The 20,930-nt window shown below is 37.8% G+C and overlaps 2 protein-coding genes across 2 annotated transcripts in view; one reads left to right on the forward strand and one right to left on the reverse strand.

Moving 5' to 3' along the window:
* The window catches only part of baiap2l2a (BAR/IMD domain containing adaptor protein 2 like 2a), an 8,749-nt gene extending 4,756 nt beyond the window's left edge, over positions 1-3,993 (forward strand). The window contains exons 11-14 of the mRNA XM_027138984.2: positions 1,488-1,550; positions 1,624-1,783; positions 3,554-3,594; positions 3,687-3,993. Coding sequence (XP_026994785.1) covers positions 1,488-1,550; positions 1,624-1,783; positions 3,554-3,594; positions 3,687-3,762 — 340 coding nt within the window. The 3' untranslated portion in view covers positions 3,763-3,993. The remainder of the gene's footprint in view (positions 1-1,487; positions 1,551-1,623; positions 1,784-3,553; positions 3,595-3,686) is intronic.
* Positions 3,994-8,493: 4,500 nt separating this feature from the next.
* The window catches only part of pvalb6 (parvalbumin 6), a 35,941-nt gene continuing 23,504 nt past the window's right edge, over positions 8,494-20,930 (reverse strand). The window contains exons 2-5 of the mRNA XM_027139164.2: positions 10,345-10,413; positions 9,892-10,024; positions 9,694-9,803; positions 8,494-9,031 (exon numbers count right to left, since the gene is read on the reverse strand). Of these exons, the coding sequence (XP_026994965.1) occupies positions 9,006-9,031; positions 9,694-9,803; positions 9,892-10,024; positions 10,345-10,405 (330 nt within the window). The 5' untranslated portion in view covers positions 10,406-10,413 and the 3' untranslated portion in view covers positions 8,494-9,005. The remainder of the gene's footprint in view (positions 9,032-9,693; positions 9,804-9,891; positions 10,025-10,344; positions 10,414-20,930) is intronic.

The raw sequence follows: 20,930 nt of genomic DNA on the forward strand, positions 1-20,930 counted from the left end.
TTCCTCTTATATCATGCAAATTTTGCCTGTCATTAAATTCTTTTAAGAACAGCATTTTTTTCAATTTAGTTTATAGTTATACTTAACCTTGTGGTAATTCATGAAACAGGCTAGTTCCTGTTATCCTTTATATTATAGCAGCTTTAAACAATCATTCTATCACATAGCATCTCTTATTTCTTATTTAGTTAATAAGCCAAAATTTTCCACTTGTCATGTTACAAGTAATTGCAGGATAGCACAAATCCCCATGATAGACATCATGATAGACATTGTGATTCCCATGATAGACATATGCTCAAAGAAAATATCATCATCCTGTATAAATAACTAGATTTGTAAAGTTTGTCACGACAAACTTTGATGTTGGCTTTGATGGTGCAAGTATTGCAGTGCTTTTTAAGGCGAGTGGACATAAGGGTCAGTGTTACTTTTGGAGGCAAGAGGACAGAAAGATTGTGAAAGCTACGGGCCCACTAGGGTGCCAATACTTTTGGAGGTAAGCGGATATGAGCATGTGACGTGATCAGAATACACGTGAGGCAGTTCCCCTCATTGTGCTGAGTGTTTTGATATATGACATATCCAGGTTGTGCTAATTTTTGGGGGCGGGGCTACAAGTGACGTCACGTGGTGTCGAGCGCCGTCACCAGAATACCCGGTGGGGTGCCAATACTTTTGGCGAAAAGTGGCTACTGAGGATTTGGACATTTCATGTCAATACTGCAGTCATTATGGGATGCTACTTATTATTATACTGTATAGAGAGAAGCTGTGAGTGAGCTCTGCGCACGCTGCGTGTGTGTGAGAGCTTAGATTTTAAGAATTCCCCATTCAAGTCTATGGGATGTTCGATCATTGACTACGGGACAACTGAAAGTTCCATCGGAATCCCGAAATAAAAATTTCGTCCGGAGTAAGGTCCTAAAGAACCTGTCTGAGTTCAGTGTAAATCGCTCGAAAACTTGCCGAGTTATACAGTAAACCTCCAAAGTTTATAATGGAAGAAAAAATGGGGGAAAAAAGGCCATTTTGAGCTTCCGTACTGCGAATTCCGGAATTCCGATCGTTTAGAAAAGTAAGAGCATAAAATGTCAGACCAGGGCCACCGACATATCCGAATTTGGTGCATGTGGCTTCTACAAAGCCAACATAATTATACAGATTACTTGTAATAGAACAGTTACTGTTAAAAACAACACATTATTTGATATTTTTATTATTAATACTGAAAGTCCATTTGAATGAACTGTTTCACAGAAAATGATTAAAAATTTGAACAAGAGCATTAATGTAAACCTGTTATTTAAATGACCGTCAGTATTACTGTCAGAACTACTGTTATAGAAAATGAATGAACATTTTGTGCTTAAATTTGTAACATTTAACAGTGTTTTGGTAACTATGAGCCGTGAGACATTCACCTGATTAATGTGATTCAGCTTAAATCATGTGTGATGTGATTACACTTGTGAATGTGTTTTTAGACAAGGCTGGTTTCCTGCTGCATATGTTGGTACAGTGGAAGAATCTCGACTGCCTGACTTCAGGTGAGCCAAGATCTCAATCTTAAACAGCACAAACCATGTCAATTTAGTCCCTGACCTCTGACCTCCCTTTCAGCGGCGGCTTTCTTAGAAGCAGCAGTAGCATGAGCAACCTTCTTGACCAATCATCCGAACCGAACAACCGAACGAATGCACCACCTCCACCTCCTCCACCACCTCCTCCAAGTCAATCGAACAGCTCACGCTCCATTACTCCCACTCCTTCTGAAAACAAAGTAAGTGTGAAAGAAGTGGGCATAATCATGATGTGAAGTGAAGGCTAGATAATGTTGAGTTAACAAAATGCACTGGGAACCTTTACTATGATAAAAAGAAATGTCAGAGATATCACAAGTGCATGAAATATTTAAAGATTATTCAGCTTAGAAACAAAAGTTTACCTGCTGGCTTAATAACTTGACAAATGAATAAATTCAGATAACTTAATCAGGCTATCATCTTTTACACTGTGGACACGAGTAAAAATTTTACATCTAAGTTTCTATCTGTTTTGTTTAATTAAAAGTATATAACATTTATTTATACAAAATATACCCTGTCATTATAATTTTTCATCACTCACAGTTAGCAGGTTAGCTGGGTGCATTAATCATTTATGTATTGGACATATTTATTGGCACCACAAACTAAGCTCAACAAGAAAATTACCCAAATGCCAGTCTTTAAAAGTTAATCATACAAAACCTCACAATGTTTAATGTTTTATTCACTTTCACTTTTAGCAATAGATTACGGATCTTAATGCATTTTTGTAACAGGTTGAATATGTAGTCAAATTGTATCTTAAATGTTGTTGGTGAGGTTTACTGGGAATTGAGTGCTAAGTCTCAGATCACTGATTTGGCCAGCAGAGGCACTGTGGCAAAGTTCTCTTCTCCATGACACCTCAGCCATCATTCTGGTGGATGCAGGGTGACAGCTCCAGCTGCTGAGGGTCTGTTTGCATGCGTGCATGCGTGTGTGTGTTATTGTTCTTGCATGGTGTTTTTTTCATTGTGGTTCTAATGCTTGAAATGTAGTTTCATAGCAAGAACATGCTATTTACTTGTTACTTGATGGCGCATTCAAGTAATGTCAAAGATTGTATTTACGTGTATTTACGTATTTACATGTGACAGCCACCACATTGTGATCATTAATGTGATAGACTCTGGATTTTCTTTGGGCTGGAGGCGAATTAATAAGAAAACATGAGAGATTCATTTGATTCAATGTCTGTAGTCGAGGGTAAATTTGGTAAAATTGAATGTTTGTGCATTTCAGATGGTTATTATAGGCCTTTTTTCATTACCAACACAAATTAACAAACAAAAAAACCTGGCTAATTGCCTGCACAAAATTAAATAGTGTATAAAATGTAATGATAAAGTTTACAGTGGCTTCTTAAATTGATAAAATATATAAAAAACACCTGATGTGTATTCTTTGTTTTTCACTTTCTAGACATAAAGTCTAAAAAAAACTACTGCATTTTTTGTAGTTAATTAAAAGAAGCTTCCACCTCCATCTTATTCTAACCAAAGTGACTTGATCGCACCCAACTCATAAAAAGGAACTTCTCAGGAGGACCTGAATGCAGTTAATGTGTGTTTAGGTGTGCACGAAAAGCTGTGAGAGACTACAGGTCTAACTATAAAAATAAATAAATAAATAAATAAATAAATAAATAAATAAATAAATAAATAAATAAATAAATAAAAAATAAAAAAAATAATAAAAAAACTCAGGACAAGAAAACATTTCTTTGTTCAATCATGTTATCTTCCAAGTCATTTGAAGGGAACACTAGTAGGATTTTCTGACTACACCTCTAATGTCTAATGTAACCTAGTGTCTAATGTATGTAATGTCTAATGTAACCTAGTGAACCTAGTGAACCAGCATTAATGTATTCAGTGTTAGAGATTTAAGCACTTATGTACGTCGCTCTGGATAAGGGCGTCTGCCAAATGCTGTAAATGTAATGTTTATCCTTTCTCTAACAGAGACATGACACCTATGGCCCTCGACCTGAACTTTTCCCAAGGTACAAACAAACCAATTTTACACAATAGTTGTATAGTATTGACTTTCTCTGTTTAATATCACTCCTCAACTCTTTGTGCTCTATTTGTTTAGAGGTACAAACCCTTTTGCAACAGTGAAGCTGAAACCCACCAGAACCAACGACAGATCAGGTCCACGCATATTATAATGTATTCGACCAGCGAGATCTGAGGCATGGAAACAGGGCTCCATCAGAGTTCAGCACATCATACTGTAAATCTGTTTGCAGACTGAGCAGCTGTATTCAACTGCCTCAGTTCAATTCAGTTCAATTCAATTTAAATGTATTTGTACAGCGCTTTTTTACAATGGACATTGTCTCGAAGCAGCTTTACAGAACATAAGAAACATATCAAAAGTTTAACATTATACAAAGATTAATATAACACAAAAAATTAAAGATTAATATTAGACTTATATTTAAATATTTTAGAATTATCCCCAATGAACAAGCCTGGGGTGACTGAGGTGACTGTGTCAAGGAAAAACTCCCTTAGATGGAAAAGGAAGAAACCTTGAGAGGAACCAGACTTAAAAGGGAACCCATCCTCATTTGGGTGACACTAAAGGGTGTGATAATAAATGCACAGTCCGACATTTGTGTATTGATGAGGAGGTTGTTGTCCTCAAAGACCACACGTAGTTATCATCTCCTCTTTGAATGTCCGAAAACTTCATAAAGCGTAACAGAACTGTAACATTTATAGATGCCTTATTTTTCTCACAGGGTTGACCACTTCTCAGTGAAGGTCTGAAATCTTCATGACACAGAACAAGAGAAGCAGTGCAGAGGAATTAGCATAGCTGCTGCTCATAATGTTAGCAAACGCCAGATGATCAAAGTGCATTTGATCAGATGTATTAGAGCACAAGGTTATGGGAAGTATTATGTGTACGCCTGACTAGAGAGATATGTCTTTACTCTGCAGTTAAACAGGGAAAGTGTATCTGTGCTACGAGCACTGCCAGGAAAGCTATTCCAAAGTTTAGGAGCTAAAGTAAATACAAAAATGCTCTACCACCTTTAGTAGACTTTGATATTCTGGCAACTACCAGAAGTCCTGAGTTTTGTGATCTCAGAGAGCACGAAGGATGGTTAGATACATGGGAGCTAAACCATTTACAGCCTTGTATGGTACGTAAGTAGCAGCAGTTTGTAATCATTTCTAAACTTAACAGGTAGTCAGTGTAGAGATGATAAAATTGAGGTTATATGATAATTTTTTCTCGACCTTTTTTCTTAAGAGTAAGAACTCTGGCAGCTGCTCTGGTAGCCTTTTTATTAAAGATGCAGGACAACCTCATAGTAATGCATTACAGTAGAAATAAAGCCTGTCTCTGAATACCTGTGTAATTTTATAAGCGATCTAGGAGAATGCTGTGATCTATAGTGTCAAATGCAGCACTAAGATCAAGAAGAACTGATAGTGACATGCAGTCTTAGTCAGAAGATACAAATGACTTGTTCTTAGCTTCTGACCAAGACTGCATGTCACTATCAGTTCTTCTTAATCTATAGTGTCAAATGCAGCACTAAGATCATGAAGAACTGATAGTGACATGCAGTCAGAAGCTAAGAACAAGTCATTTCTATCTTTAACATGAGCAGTTTCTGTGCTGTGATGGGGCATGAAACCTGACTGAAATTCTTCAAAGATATTGTTCTCCTGAAAGAAGCAGGATAATCGAGTAGACACAACCTTTTCTAACATTTACTTTGATAATTTTCTAGTTTGTTAATTTCTAAATTAGGTTTCTTAATGAGTGAATTAACAACTGTTAACATGACCTAAAAACCTAAAGCCTAGGCTCGCATTTCAGCTGGTCTAGAGAGGAGGAAAATGACAGTAAATATTTTTGCTATCTCAGCGTATAAACTGAATTTTTTTTTGCTGTACTTAGAGAGAAAGTATCACAGATTGACATCTGCGATTAAAATCTGAGAAGGGGTTCAAAATTATTTCATTGATTTGATTATTGTCTTGAATGTTTTCATAAAACATCACTGTTTTTTTCATGCTCTTAATACTGAGTCTATTTCAAGGGATCCATCCAGGACAGGGCAAAAGAATATTTTTCCTGTATAGTCTTTTAATATAAATTACATCCTTTGAGTTTAATAGTGATGGTAAGGCAATTTCTATGGTAACAATTCATTTTTATATTGGATTCATTTGTATATTGGATTGTTGGATGACCTACATAATCAAAAACTAATAATAAATAGATTAAAAATGTGTTGTTATTTAATAAAGACAAAAAATGTTAACATGATGAAGATTTGTTTATGTTGACATTGTATGAGTCTCCAGTGCATGTGCTTAGGCATGGTAAGTTTTCCACCTGCTTTTCTTTCTAATGTCAGTAAAGAAAGAAATAAGACACTGCTGAGTAACCACCTGTTTAGCATTTTTTTCTTGTAACTCACTTTTAAATGTTTATACATGTCAGTTCTACTGCTAGCTAGCTAACAGAGAGTGACAAGATATGTGTTCTTAGTCATTCTTAAATGTCCATAGCCTAGCTAACATGAGCTAACGAGTTTTAGTCTGAATAAAAACATATAGTTTAAACTCGTTTAAAAAACATGCAAAATGTAATAAGTAGTTAGTAATAAGTAGTTTCCTTAAATGCATAAATGCAATGAGGCACTCAACCTACTTAGGGACTTTAAGGCAAGCATCCCTCATGAAGATGAGGGGAAAGATAGCAAGAATGTACACATTTTCACACTAAAATCTGATGTACTTTAAAAAGTTTTTTTAATATATTTTTTGGTTAACACTTTAGTCTTAAGTAGTAAAGAAAGTCTGTGAACATGTCCAAATGTTGCATGATATGGATTTAAATACTAAATAAATCTCTTTTATAACCCTGTTTCTTCCCATATAAAAGGCTATATATTAATTGGATCTTTCAGGTCAGTGACACTGAGAATAAAACTATAATTGTAAATAAGGCTAAATGAATTGCTTCTTTTATAGCTATTCCTGCATGATACATCCTGCAACAATATATAAAACATGGTTAGTTTAGTGTTAGGGTTGTTTTTTTAGTTTTAAATATTAACAAGCTTCTGAATTCCTGAGGTGATGTGAATATTTATCTGCGAGTGTTTCGGGGACAATATTTTACTTTGGACAGAACAGGTTTCCTGATCAAGTTATAGATCTTATAGATAAAAACACCCATATCAATGTTTTCAATACTTACCCAAGTCTCTAATTTTATATATATATAAACGTTTTGTTTTTGCCCCCTTTTTTCATGAGCTGAACTCAAAGTTCTAAGACTTTTTCTATGAAAACTGAAGGCCTATTTCACAACTCTGATAATCATGCATCATTATCTGTGTTAGTAAGCATTTCCCCTTTGCTGAGATAATCCATCCACCCCACAGGTGTGGCATATCAAGCTGCTGATTAGATAGCATGATTATTGCACAGGCCACAATAAAAGGCCACTCTAAAATGTGCAGTTTTTATCACACAGCAGTTTTGTGGGAGCGTGCAGTTGTCACTGCAGGAATGTCCACGAGAGCTGTTGCCCATGAATTGAATGCTCATTTCTCTACCATAATCATCTCCAAAGGCGTTTCAGAGAATTTGGCAGTACGTCCACACCAGCCTAGGATCTCCATATCCAGCATCTTCATCTCCAAGATTGTCTGAGACCAGCCACCCGGACAGCTGCTGAAACATTCGGTTTGCATAAACAAAAGATTTCTGCACTAACTGTCTGAAACTGTCTCAGGGAAGTTTAACTGCATGCTCATTGTCCTCATCGGGGTCTCGACCTGACTGCAGTTCGTGGTCGTAACTTGAGTGGGCAAATGCTCACATTCTATGGTGTCTGGCACTTTGAAGAGGTGTTCTATTCTCAGATGAATCCCGGTTTTCACTGTACAGGGCAGATGGCAGACAGCGTGTATTGTGTCATGTGCGTGAGCTGATGTCTACATTGTGGATCAAGTGGCCCATGGTGGCAGTGGGGTTATAATATGGGCAGGCTTATGTTATGGACAACGAACACAGGTGCATTTTATTGATTGCATTTTGAATGCACAGAGATACCTTGGCGAGATACTGAGGCCCATTGTTGTGCCATTCATCCACGACCATCACCTCATGTTGCAGCACGATAATTGTGCAAGGCTTTATGCACAATTCCTGGAACCTGGAATATATATATGCATACATATTTATGTGTGAGTGTGTGTGTTTGTGTTAGAGGTCTTCACGGGTCCACTTAGATCCGAAAACCCGAGGTCCGACCTGAGACCCGAGCGGGTTCTGGTCTAAAAGTTTCACGTGTGCCTCGGACACGGGTCGGGTCTAATAATAGCAGCATCGGGTCTCAGGTAATTTAAAATGAATGTGTTTTCACTGAACAAACCCGAGAAGACCCGAACTAATGTATCTTGCGTGTGTGCATCAACTCAAGTCCTTTTCCAACCTCTCCTCTGTTTGCCAAGACCACTTGCGCCATGTGTGCTAGCGACGTGTGGCTGGCGGTAAGCTAATTTTCGTTGAAACAGACCTGTCAATCAATTTTGACAGTCTGTAGCGGTTACTTTAGTGTAGAGTTATGCAACATTCGGATCCAGTCGGGTTAAAATAAAATTGTGAACAGGTCGGGTCGACTTGGGTCTAATTTTTTCGGGTTTGTCTCGGGTCGGGTTTTTCTTATAAAAAAAATTAATTATGCACGTCAGGTTCGGGTAAAAAGTGATTCGGGTCACTTCAGTTCGGGTAAATTTCTTTAGACCCGAGAAGACCTCTAGTTTGTGTGTGTCTGGCCCTAAAGATTTACAGGATTAGTACTGTACATGTGACAAAAAGCTATAAAGAGCAAAAAGACAGACGGCAAAAAATAATGACCCCGATGATTCAGAGACCTCGAGGCATATTGTCTTGTTTTATTTTTTTCTTTCACAGTTTGACCTACTTTATTTGGTGTATTTCACAACAGCTCTGTACCAGAAAGGAGTTAGGGAGAGATAGAGACAGGGTAATGGAAAAGCAATGCCAAGGAGTAGAGAAAAGAACAATTGATTAACTGATAAATGTAGAAGGGAAAGTGAGAAATAAAATAGAATGCAGAATAATCCAGATGAAGGAGTTGGGCTATTCCTCTGAAAAGATCTACCGCTTATACTGTACTTCCAAGATGAAGGTTTGCACCGCTTCACCTGTACACTAACACTGAATCACATTTGTATAAAAAAGTAATAAATAAATAAATAAATAAATAAATAAATAAATAAATAAATAAATAAATAAATATCATGATAGTAGGACATGAGTGAAAATGTGCAAAGTGTGTGTTAGTGTGTGTGCAGGGAGTGTGTCAGGAGTCATTAGGGCAATGTGATGGCCTGGACAGTGTTGTTTACTCATGGACAAGAGCAGCAAACTCTGGAGAGAGAGAGAGAGAGAGAGAGAGAGAGAGAGAGAGAGATAAGAGTTAGGTTAGATCTTCTTTCAGTTGTTATTAGTTGGTAGTAATTACAGCACAAACTCATTCTATATCTCCCTCCATTCTATCTGCTGTGATTATTATACTTTCCAGATCTCACGATTTGATTACAAACTTTTTTATTTATTTATTTTTTACAAGATCTTTACATTATAGCATGGGAAAATGCTTTCAATGTTTGTTCAATATGCTTTCGAATGGGTACATGAGTAAATTTCACCAACAAGTCTTAAGAAAAAAATATGAAAGTTGGAGTTGGGTTAATAAGAGGGCTTAAATTTACACTTCATTAACACTTATAAGAACCAGGTGTATGTCCTGTTTTTCCAATTAATCAAATCAAAGACAAAGGGTAAAGGCAGATCAGCTCCTACGGCTGCTGTAAAGAAGAACCTGACATATGCATGTACTTGGCATCATGCCGTCTTACTTTCAATGTCTGTCAAATGGAAAAGTCTTCCTTTTGCAATTCACCACAGAAAAGAAAAAAAGATGATCAAAATCTATTTAGAAATATAAGCTGTAACAGTCTTTAAATGGCCAACAGCCTAGCACCTCTTCTGTTGTTTAAATCTCTGGCAATGTTGCATATTTTGCTCACCTTCCACTCCAATCTTTCCGTCTCCGTCTTTATCGGCTGCCTTTAAGAAGGCTTTAGTTTCTTTATCAGTCAGATCTCTTCCGTTGCTAGCAAAGCCCTTCAGCACAAATCTATATTCACATTAAGACATATCAGAGAAAATGAACCTCAAATACATACTAACTAATGAAACCTATTCTGTATGTGTCCATGTCTCACTTGAGCTCCTCTTCCTCTATAAAGCCGCTATTATCGGCGTCCAGAACGTGGAATGCCTTCTTCACATCCTCCGTCGATTTTGCCTTCAGTCCCACCATCTCAAAGAACTTCTTATGGTCAAATGAGTCAGCAGCTATAACAATATAAAATCAAAATTTGATTAGAAAAATAGTCTAGAAATTGAATTCTTCAGTTTGTATTCATGTTATTGGATCTTGTGAAAATCTGAACAAATCTATTGGTCTTATGAAATGTCCGATGGGTTCACTTCATAGTCCACATCATGCAGAAGATTAATGAAGAAAACTTTCTTCACCGGCAAAGATGAAGCCTGGGCCTAATCATCACTATTATGTGTTACTCTCCCTTGAAGGGGAATATGGTACAAGGATGAATTTGTAGTGCTCTTATCTGTTTGATTAAAGGAAAGGAAAGAATAAACACACTCTTTACCTTTGAATGCATCCAAGGCTTTCTTAATGTCATCACTGTTCAGGATGCTGCTCATTGCCATTTTTGCAGCTGGATATGAAGAGAGATAGATAGACAGATTGTGTGTGTGTGTGGTGTGTGTGTGTGTGTGTGTGTGTGTGTGTGTGTGTGTGTGTGTGTGTGTGTGTGTGAGAGAGAGAGAGAGAGAGAGAGAGAGAGAGTTCAATTCAGTATACTGTAGTTCAGCAAACTGTACTTTTCTTTGAGTCTGAGCAACGACTAAGTTAAAGAAGTAATAAATGTCTAAATAACAGCTTATGGAAACAGATGATTGGATCTTATATCGGTTTGCAGTTTTGTCTGAATACATTTTGAAAATGTGCAAATGAAAATCTGTTCCACATTCAGAAGTCAGAAATGAGATGAGAAATGAGAAACACAGTCCCAGACTCCTACACATAGACACACAATACAAGCTGTAATGTCTAATGCTGCTATAATGAGTTCATTCTCACTGACTCTCACTCTTAGAATCTTCATCTTCTTGATTTTCCACACATTAGGTTCATTTCCTCCCTGCCCTCTCTATGTACCTCACCTATAAAACAGGCCACCACAGATTTTATTTCATGCCTCTTTTGCATGTTGCGGCTACCCCCAACATATGGTCAAGCCAGTGATGGAAACTGTGCTCTTGCACTGAAATGACCTAGCAGACTTACGGATGTTACGGATTTGCCAAGCTCCACACTCACTCTCCCGCAACTCACCGCTTCGCCGGACTACTAATTACCATCAGTTGTTCCCAATCACCTGTTCACACATATATAAGGACTGCTCATTCATTCATTCCCCGTCCAGTGTCTTTACTACTGTACATGCATGCTTCCGTGAGTATTGTTGCTACCTGCCTGACCTCTAACCCTTTGTGGATTTATTCATGTCTTTTTTGCTTTCGTCATCTTCGTCGTCTCCATCCTGTCATCTGTCAATTTCAGGATACTCTCGTCTGCTATCGGTGACTGGCATTTGTGTTTGTGACTGGCAAACCCCTCAACCGATCCTCCATCAACATGTGAGCTTGGTCTGACAGTGGGAGTCCTACACCGGGAAACCATCTGATTTCTGTTTTTAGAGAATTCCACCGCGGACGTCATCCTAGGGCTGACCCTAGAACCGTGGTTAGTAAAACTTCATCCGGAGCTCTCTTGGGAAACCGGTGAGGTGAGAAGATGGAGTGATCACTGTTTCCAATCCTACCCAATACTACCCATTCCTCGCCATCGTCCTTCTTCACCCATGCCCGTATGTTCCAACACCATCGAAAGCCCGAAGGCAGATATGTCAATCACCTTCTGACATTAATTATACAATAATTTATTCATTCATAGACAATCCACATACATGCATCATGGTTGGAGATATTTTAAATTTGAATGAAAGGATTTGTGGCTTAAGGGATTTTCCTTATTAACACCACTGCCACTACTGTACATTCAGCAGCAGAAAACGGCATATAGGTTAAGGAAGAACCAATTTAGGCCTAGCGTAGAAAAAGAGTCCTGGAAGAAAATAGATGACCTTCTGACATTTGAAATTCCTTTTTCTTGCAGAATTGGAGAACAGATTTGTTTTGTCCCAGAGTTATATAAGCACCTGATCCTGCAGGTGATGTAAAGTTGCACAGGACACTGCACACATTGCAGCTTTCAAATTAGCTGTTGTTTCACACTACCGTCCTACCATCAGGTAAAGGTCGATTGACTGAAATCTAAGCTGCTGAGCGCTGGGATCTGAACGGCCTCAGTGTTTGTCCTGATATAATCTCACTGCCTTTGCAGGTGAATGAACCGCAACCAGCACTACCTACAGTTCTGCAGAGCAAACCTGCTACTTGTGAAATACACAGCATTCATTTAAAAAGAACAAGCAAATTAATAATCTAATCTTTCTGTGCAGTTATAAGGCCAACATCTAACCTTTTTTTCTAGTGCACTTGTGTTGTATTCCGTGAGATTTTCCATCAGTATGAACAAATGAGTCTGATATAAAATGTGTCAGGTTTCTGTTGGCTTTCAGTTTGAGACCTTTGTTTTTCCCTCTGTGGGTATAACCTTACACAGAGGTTTAGTGGTCGAATATAGAATATAGTTTTAGATGCTTATAAAGCACTTGGGGAGAGCAGAAGACTCCGAAACCCCTGAGTGTATACTTTCATATTAGCAATTAATCACAAATTTCCTTTTGTGCCTCTGTTAAAAGACTTTAAAAGACTGCCACACTGCCTCACACTCCACTTTGCTGACTCATTTCTGTGTAGCAATGCACATATTGAACCATATCATCAAGTCCTACGATGACACGACCATGGTGCGTCTTATCAGGAAGATCGACGAGTCAGCATTCAGAGAGGAGGTGAAACAGCTAATTGACTGGTGTAGAGCCAACAACCTGTCTCTGAATGTTAAAACTAATCTCTGATCTCTGTAGAGATTGTCAAGAGCACCAAATTTCTTGGTGTTTCAAGAACTTCACCTGGTCACTCAACACCAGCTCCATCACCAAGAAAGCCCAGCAGCATCTCTACTTACTTAGTAAAGCCCATCTCCCTCCCCCCAACCTGAAATCCTACTGTTTTACAGAATGACCTTTGAGACCATCACTGTCTGGTTTGGGAACTGCACCATCTCTGAATCCAAGACCCTGCACCGGATAGTGAGGAGAGCTGAGACGATCATTGGAGTCTCTCTTCCCTGTATCACGGACATTTACACCACACACTACATTCGCAATGCCAAGGACCAGGCTCTGTAACAGTCTCTTTCCACAAGCCATCAGACTCCTCAATAACTGAACTGAACTGTACCGAACAAAATACACACACTGTGTGGACTGCACTAACCTTCACCAAATACACACTCTTCCAATTTACATCTATGTACAGTACACACCACCACCCATATCAAACTGTTTACATGCTGTTTTTGCACACAGTTTTTGCTCTTTGCACAATACATTACAATACCCCATTTACTGTAACTGCTGCTACTATATTAAGTGTTTATTCCAGTATTGTTTGTTTGCACTGTCCTTTGTCCTGCACTTTCTTTTTGTCTTGCACCAGGTTGCACAGATGCACTTTATGTGGCTAGAACGAAATTACTTAAGTCCTCATAGCTCCATCTTTGTTTTATGTAGCACCATGATCCTGGAGAAACTTTGTCTCATTTTACTGTGTACTGCAACAGCTATGAATGGTTGAAATGACAATAAAAGCGTCTTGACTTGACTTAATGTAAGCCCTTCCAACAGACTGTGCACATAAATTCATCAGACACTTTATTAAGAACATTCGCACACTTTTTATCAGTGATTATCCAATCTCACTGTCATGTGCAAGTAAGCACATCAGACATCAGAATGAAATTCTCTGAACTCAGTGGCATGTTTGATGGTGCCAGTGAGCTGGTTTGAGTTTTTCTGAAACTGCTAATCTCTTGTTATTTTCACACACAACTGTCTCTAGAGTTTACACACAGAATGCTGCAAAAACCAAATCCTGTGTGAAGCAATTCTGTGAATATGATAATAGAGATGTAGATTTGTTCTGTTTGCTACAGAACGAGGTTTTCTATTTCTAGGAAGAAAGAGCGTAGATCTTTTTATTTTGAAGTTTAAGTGATGCTTTTTTAATAGTTATATTTAAAGTATTTATTAAAGCATTTTCTTGTCCAGTGAATAAAAAAAAGTGCACGTTATATATTCAAGGTCTCAGTGGTATAATTATATTACATTATATCATATAGTATGTACAGTAGCATAATGGAGGTTCAGCGGCAGGATCCTGTACTCTCATTTTACTCTTAGTGCCAGTCCCAAGCATGGATGACATGGGAGGGTTGCATGAGGAGGTGCATCTGGCATAAAACCTCTGCCAAAATCTAATATGTGGACCATGTGAGCTTATGTAATGACCCTGAAAAGGGAGCAGCAAAAATACCAACAAATAGAATTATATAATTAACAACATATAGAATAAGAAACCGAATGTGTATATGATTCGGCCTCTTGGTGTGACATTTGCTCAACTGTAATTTATTAAGTCTGTAAATTCAAATTCTGGATTGATCAGCAAACAATATGCAACCTACTTTACCACTAAAGACCAGGAGCTTTTCTGTTCATCACGGTTGTAAAGAGTGTTCTGTGTAAATCCTAGAACTATATTTAGCTACAATATATGTGCTAACATATCAGAACAGAGTTTTGTGTGTGTGTGTGTGTGTGTGTGTGTGTGTGTGTGTGTGTGTGTGTGTGTGTGTGTGTGTGTGTGTGTGTGTGTGTGTGTGTGTGTGTGTGTGTGTAAAACAGAAACAGAAATATTGTATAAAATTTCCAGTAATGCTGATGCCCGAAGGTTGAGTCAAGGTTGAGAAACGGGCTTTGAATTACCACACAAGCAGAAGTGCACAATATATGCACTCACAGATCAGAGTGTATTAAATTCTAAGATCAGCATTTTCTGAAATACTCAAACCATCCCATCTGCTACCAACAGCCATGCCACAGTCACAGAGGTCATATTTTTACTTCATTCTCATGTTTGATGAAAACTAAAGCTCTTGAATTGTATTTGAATGATTGTTAACATTGTTCTGCTTCCACATGGTTGTCTGATTAGATAACTGCATGAACATGCAGCTGTACAGGTGTTCCTAATAAAGTGGACATTTAGTGTAGGCCAACTTTCTGTTCTGTTGCCCTGCACACAAGGCTTTAGAATATTTAAGAGTAGAGAATTCTGTTGCTGTTCATTATTAACATCATTCTGTCCAAAGGGGAGCTAATGAGAATGACATGGATATAATTTCATATGTCAGGTTGGTTTATCAAAAAATAAAATAAAAACGTATATAATGTGACTGCTGATTAGACTATGATAATTGTAATGCAAATGTACATGACAGCTCTCCAAATTATTTTTTGGAAAATGTAATAAGCAGATCCAGTTACTAATAAAACTATAAGCAGCTAAACACAAATACAATCAGCGGGTAAAAAGCAAGTACAGTGATGGTGGGCTTTCTTGCCCTTAATTTTTTTTTTCTTTTTTTATCCATGACAAATAAAGAACAAGATAGAAAGACAGAACAAGAGAGAAATATAGTAATAAAGAGAAAACAAAAAGAAGTGTCAGAAGCCTCCAGGCTTAGAATAGACTTAGAATAGACTAGAATAGACCTAATAAGACTAGAATGAAACAGGAACATGCAGAGGTCAGAAGAATGAGATGAGATCGATGTACTGGCTTTAAATGGCCACACATGCAGAAGGGCACTTGTAGTCCTACAATGATGTTTAACAACAAGATATGCGCTCACAGATCAGATTAGATCAGAGTTTTTTCCAGATCTCATTTTCATTTATTAATAATGGTAATAATTTAAATGTTTGGTCTATTTTTCTGTCTGTCTGCCTGCACTGATGATCCATGATAATTTTCTTTTACGCTAATTCTCTTTTTATTCTGTTCATTATTGCTATTATATTTTTTTGCCTTCCAGTTCTACATAGTTCATCCTAGCTACACTGAAGCAACAGAAACCGAACAGTGCAATGTAAGCCAGTCTTCTGCCCTGAACTAGATTGTAACTTGCGGTCAAATGATGTAAACATGGCTTCCACCATTTTATATTTACTGCATGTGGCAGTTTCTATCAACAAATAGGTCGATACTGGTTCACTTGGTCATGGACGATGTGCATCATGAAGTGGTACTGTAGGTCTTTAGACATTGTTCGACAGCTAGTGACTCAGCTGTTCAGACATCTAGGGGAAGTTTACTCCACTACTGACTGGAAGCTAGAACGGAAAAGAGTCTTGACGTGTATCTTCTTTTTACCCAACTCATGTGATTGCAAGAATTGTTAATATGTGACTAATCACTTTATTGTTTTGGTCATAAACATCCCTGAGCTGTCCTTAAATAATGTGAACCCTCTAACCTGCCTGAAACACAACGCAAGCGCAACTTCGTGAATGATTAAGATTAATCCTTGTGTGAATAACTGACTCAAATGGCACAAAAGGTTGCACATTAGATTCATCGCTTTTCACATGAATCTGGGTCTTAGTGATCTGCTCTATATCTGGCTAAACTGCTTTCTCTCCCTGTAGGTTTGATATTTCACTCTTCTCACTATATTCTTTCATTAACAACAGCCGCTATTTTAACGTCTCCCTCACTTACCGTCCTTGATACAGAGCTCCCTGACTGTCAGGACTAAATAGATCAAGCCCTTCTGCAGGCTATCAGAGACAGCAGAAACTCCAGAAGTCCTGTGCCCAAGAGAGAGGAATGGATGGATGAAGAGATGAACAGAGGTCTTGTGAAAAGCGCAAGCATGATGATGGGTTTATTGAGCGTTGTTTCTGCATCTGATGGAACTGAGGGCAAAGTAAGATGGTTTAATGTGCATGGCTGGAATTACAGCTGTCTGTTTATTTCTGATAAAACCAAGTGACAAACTACATCCAAAACAATGCCAATGAGTAATAAAATACTGAACAAATGTGACATCTAGAATTCTTTAACCCTGTTTGCAAAGGGGTTGTAAAAGATACTGATTAAATTTCACTCATACACCAAGAGCTATCAGGAAGCTATTTCGCTTCAGAAAGAAACTCCTGTAGTTATTTTCTGGGTAATTTCCTTTGCCTTAAAGAGTGATATTAAAGAGAAATTAACTCATTTGAGAGACAGGCCAGACAGCCAACTGCTTGGCTCCCTGAAAAACTCAGATGTCAAGATTCAGAACCCAACATCTTATAGGCAATGTACAGTGGCATTTCAGAGAACCCCATGAAAACAGGGGCATCTATCGTTGTGCTCCTGAAAATCTTATGATTCAGCACCAGTAAGAAATCTAGCATTTCCACCATAAGGAACTGAAAAAAAAAGAGTTGTATGTGTGGTTGATTGTTCTGCTTTCTGTACATAGGGCTGTCACTTACTCAGTGTTTTTTTATTTTTATTATTGCTCCCACCAATTGGTGTAGACTGTGTGTGAAAATTCAGAGATCGGCAGTATCTGAAAGACTCAATCCAGCCTTTCCGGTGTCAACATCTTTGTCACAATAAAAGTCAGATAGATATTTTTTCTTCATCCTGATGTTTTATTGAACAGTAACTGAAGCTCTTGTCCTTTATCTGTATGCTTTTTTCCCTTTGTACTGCTGCTACATAATTAGATATCTGCTTGAATGTGCAGCTTATAAAAATTGTGCTAAAATTGTAAGAAAATACAGTTGTCTCTTTGGTGGTTAATAGATTTTGTACTTTTGTACTTTAAACTGATGTATTGTAAAGTTTTCCCATGTTTTGCATGTGTACAGGGTTAAAATGCAACGTATTGTAATGTATTTTTACAAAATGTAATGTATTTTTTAGCTTTATAGAACAGTGGTGTTATACACATTGCCTGATAAATTTCTATGAATTTTTTAGATGATTTACTATAATAAAAAAAAAGTCGGTGTTATTCCACTAGAGGGCGAAATTGCACAACACAGTACACTGCCATCGACTCAGCTACTAATTAGCAAAATGTGCTAATTATAAATAATTTTTCAACATGACGACAATCTGACCTGTAATCCAAAATTTAATCAATTTCAATTCCAAATACAAATATGGAAATGTTGGGGTGGGAATGGGAGTGGAGGTTATGCAAGACCATTAAAGAAGGTAAAACCATAATTTGTGATAACGAATGTTATGAATCTTTCAGATAAACTTTGATGCAATGTATTGATTGTTGTAAATGTGATATTGGGCTAATAAACATTTTTTGTCTGGCCATTTTGACATTGACTCATTATGCAGGCTGAATGCTTTACACTGTCTTTGACTATAAATCTCTATAAAACTCTGTCTCAAAAAGTTTCAACACAGGAGAAAAGTGTGAATGCAGAGGGATCAGAGAAAGACCATGATGGAAAGAAAGATAAGTGAAGTTAAAAAAACAAACAAAAACAAAAAACGTTCAAACGAGATGGTTTACTGAGGTTTCAGCTGAGCTGCAGTCAGACACAAAAAGAGCAGAAAAGCTCTGATATTTCCACAGCATCCAACACCAACCAACACATCTTAGCTCTGAAGTGCACACAAGAGAGACATTTTCTACTGCATCTCAAACGCCATCCTTCCAGAACAATTCACACCAATGAGCATTGATAGAATAAGCAAGACCCCTGACTCTGGCAGAGAAATTATATTCATGAACATTGCAGTCTGATTAGGGTTCAAACCATAATAATCTCTGTTATGGTCATCTAGGGTCACTTTCAAAGTGATTATAAAAACCATCACAGCCTATAAATGCTTCGTTGAACTTTTCTAAAAGATAAAAAGCTTGTAAATGAATGCAAGAGGCAGATAGACAGCACTACGCTGTCACAGTAAGGTGCACTGATGATGAGATGGCAAGTCTCCAGCTACCTCAGCTGTTACGAGACACCTGCTGGCATCCGCAGGTTATCACACGACTCTGCCAGCAGGACATGGCAAAGAGATTATGGAAAAACATAATTTTTTTATTTCTTCCTATCGCTCTCTATTCCACCCCTGTAATTGTGTACCAATGGTGCAGCATAACAGAAACCCAAATTCAAACCTGAGAGATGGTGAGAATTTCAAAAAGGTAAAGATTTGACTGAATAAAAGAAGTAGATAAGTAAATGCTAGTGAAATCCCTGATTATAGAGAGAGGAAGAGTGAGGTAAAGATGGAAGAGAAACAGAGTAATTAAATTCAAGGTAATTACAGTATAATACATGGCAGCAAGGTGAAGAGATTTATAAAAATGCTTCAGAGTGAGTGTTAATGTTGTGTAAGTTTAAACATTACTTGGCAGGTTTAAACACACTCTGACCTTTACATAACCCAGACATGGCTAACAGAAGTGTGGAGTCGAACGTGAGCCGGATTGTTAAACGTGAGAAAATAATATCACTTTTATAGGTGCTTAGGAGTTTCTAGCACACCTACTCAGACCTGCTCTATCTGCATCTGAGCTTTATCTCAAGCCATGTTACCTAAAAAAAAGACAAAACTAAGAGATTTTGTGGAACTATCACAGCTCTAAGCATTATCACAGCTGCAAATATATAGCAATATGAAATAACGTAAATTTCAGAGTCAATGGTGTTTTGTTATTGATGTCTATATACAAGTACTGTTAACTGATATTGGTCTGATATCATGTTCATTTATTCAAACTGGTAAAAATATGATACCATGTGACAAAAATCTAGTGTATGATGTCAATTTATATTTTCTTCCAGTGCTTCGAGGGTCTCCTAAGTGAATGCCGGTTTCCTCTGTCTGTCCAAAGTCATGTGTTGTATGTTGATTCGCATCTCTAAATTGTCTGTAGTGTGTGGAGAGTTTTGTGAGTGTTGTCATGTCCTGTGATGGGTTGACTACCCATCCAAGGTGTCCCTAATCTTGTGCCATGAGATAGAATCCAGGTTTCCTGTGACTCTGTGAAGAATAAGTGGTACAGAAAATGGATGGATTAAATAATGGATGAATTCACAAACCAATCAGACTGAATACTGGTCTGTGAAATTTCCAGGCAGAAGAACTACAGCACCTTACTACAATATCTGCAACCTGAAAACATATTAAACATAAAACTCACCACAAAGAGTTAATTGCTAGCTGTACAGGGTATAAGCCAGTTGCTGAAAACAATCTTCACTAGTAATCAATCTAAATAAAACTATCCCTATGAACCGTGTGTGTGTGTGTGTGTGTGTGTGTGTGTGTGTGTGTGTGTGTGTGTGTGTGTGTGTGTGTGTGTGTGTGTGTGTGTGACACCAAAGTTGTGTGCTTCACGAGTCTGTTATTGAACTGCTCTGATGTGACAGATAGTCAGTCACACTGGATCAGTAAATACTGGGAAGAACACACTACAGGTGTCAAGAGACCAAGAGAGAGAAAGAGATAGTCTCTCTGAATTAATGAACTCTTGATGAAGCCACAGTTGCTTCTCTGCTCCTTTTATAGTCTCTACTAATCCATATGTTTAATACGACCACAGGATGGAAAAGGAAACAAGTTCAATAAGAGGGGAGAAAACACAGAGCCACAATCATTTAGAAGCCATTTTATTATCTACCGTAAATTAGACTGAGGTGGTGTTATTTGGTGTTAAGAACAAAGATAATGTTGAAGGATATAATCCTGTGGTCCTTTGGGAAAATACTGCAGTGAATGTGTGTGTTTAGTTTATGACATTTATTACTAGTGTCACTTGAGCAGTAAATACACTCACACACTCACACACACACACACACACACACACACACACACACACACACACACACACACACACACACACACACACACACACACACACACACACACACACACACACACACACACACACACACTACTGTTGTGTTAGTATTCAGGCGTGTCTGGACATGTTTACACCAAACTCTATGACCTTTAAATAGAAGTGCACCAGATCCAATACTGTACTCATTCTTAAATAACATGCTGCATTGCTTTTAGCCATTATTCTCCTTCAGCAAGATTG

This window comes from Tachysurus fulvidraco, chromosome 15 (assembly GCF_022655615.1).
Source record: "Tachysurus fulvidraco isolate hzauxx_2018 chromosome 15, HZAU_PFXX_2.0, whole genome shotgun sequence".
Classification (NCBI taxonomy): Eukaryota; Metazoa; Chordata; class Actinopteri; order Siluriformes; family Bagridae; genus Tachysurus; species Tachysurus fulvidraco.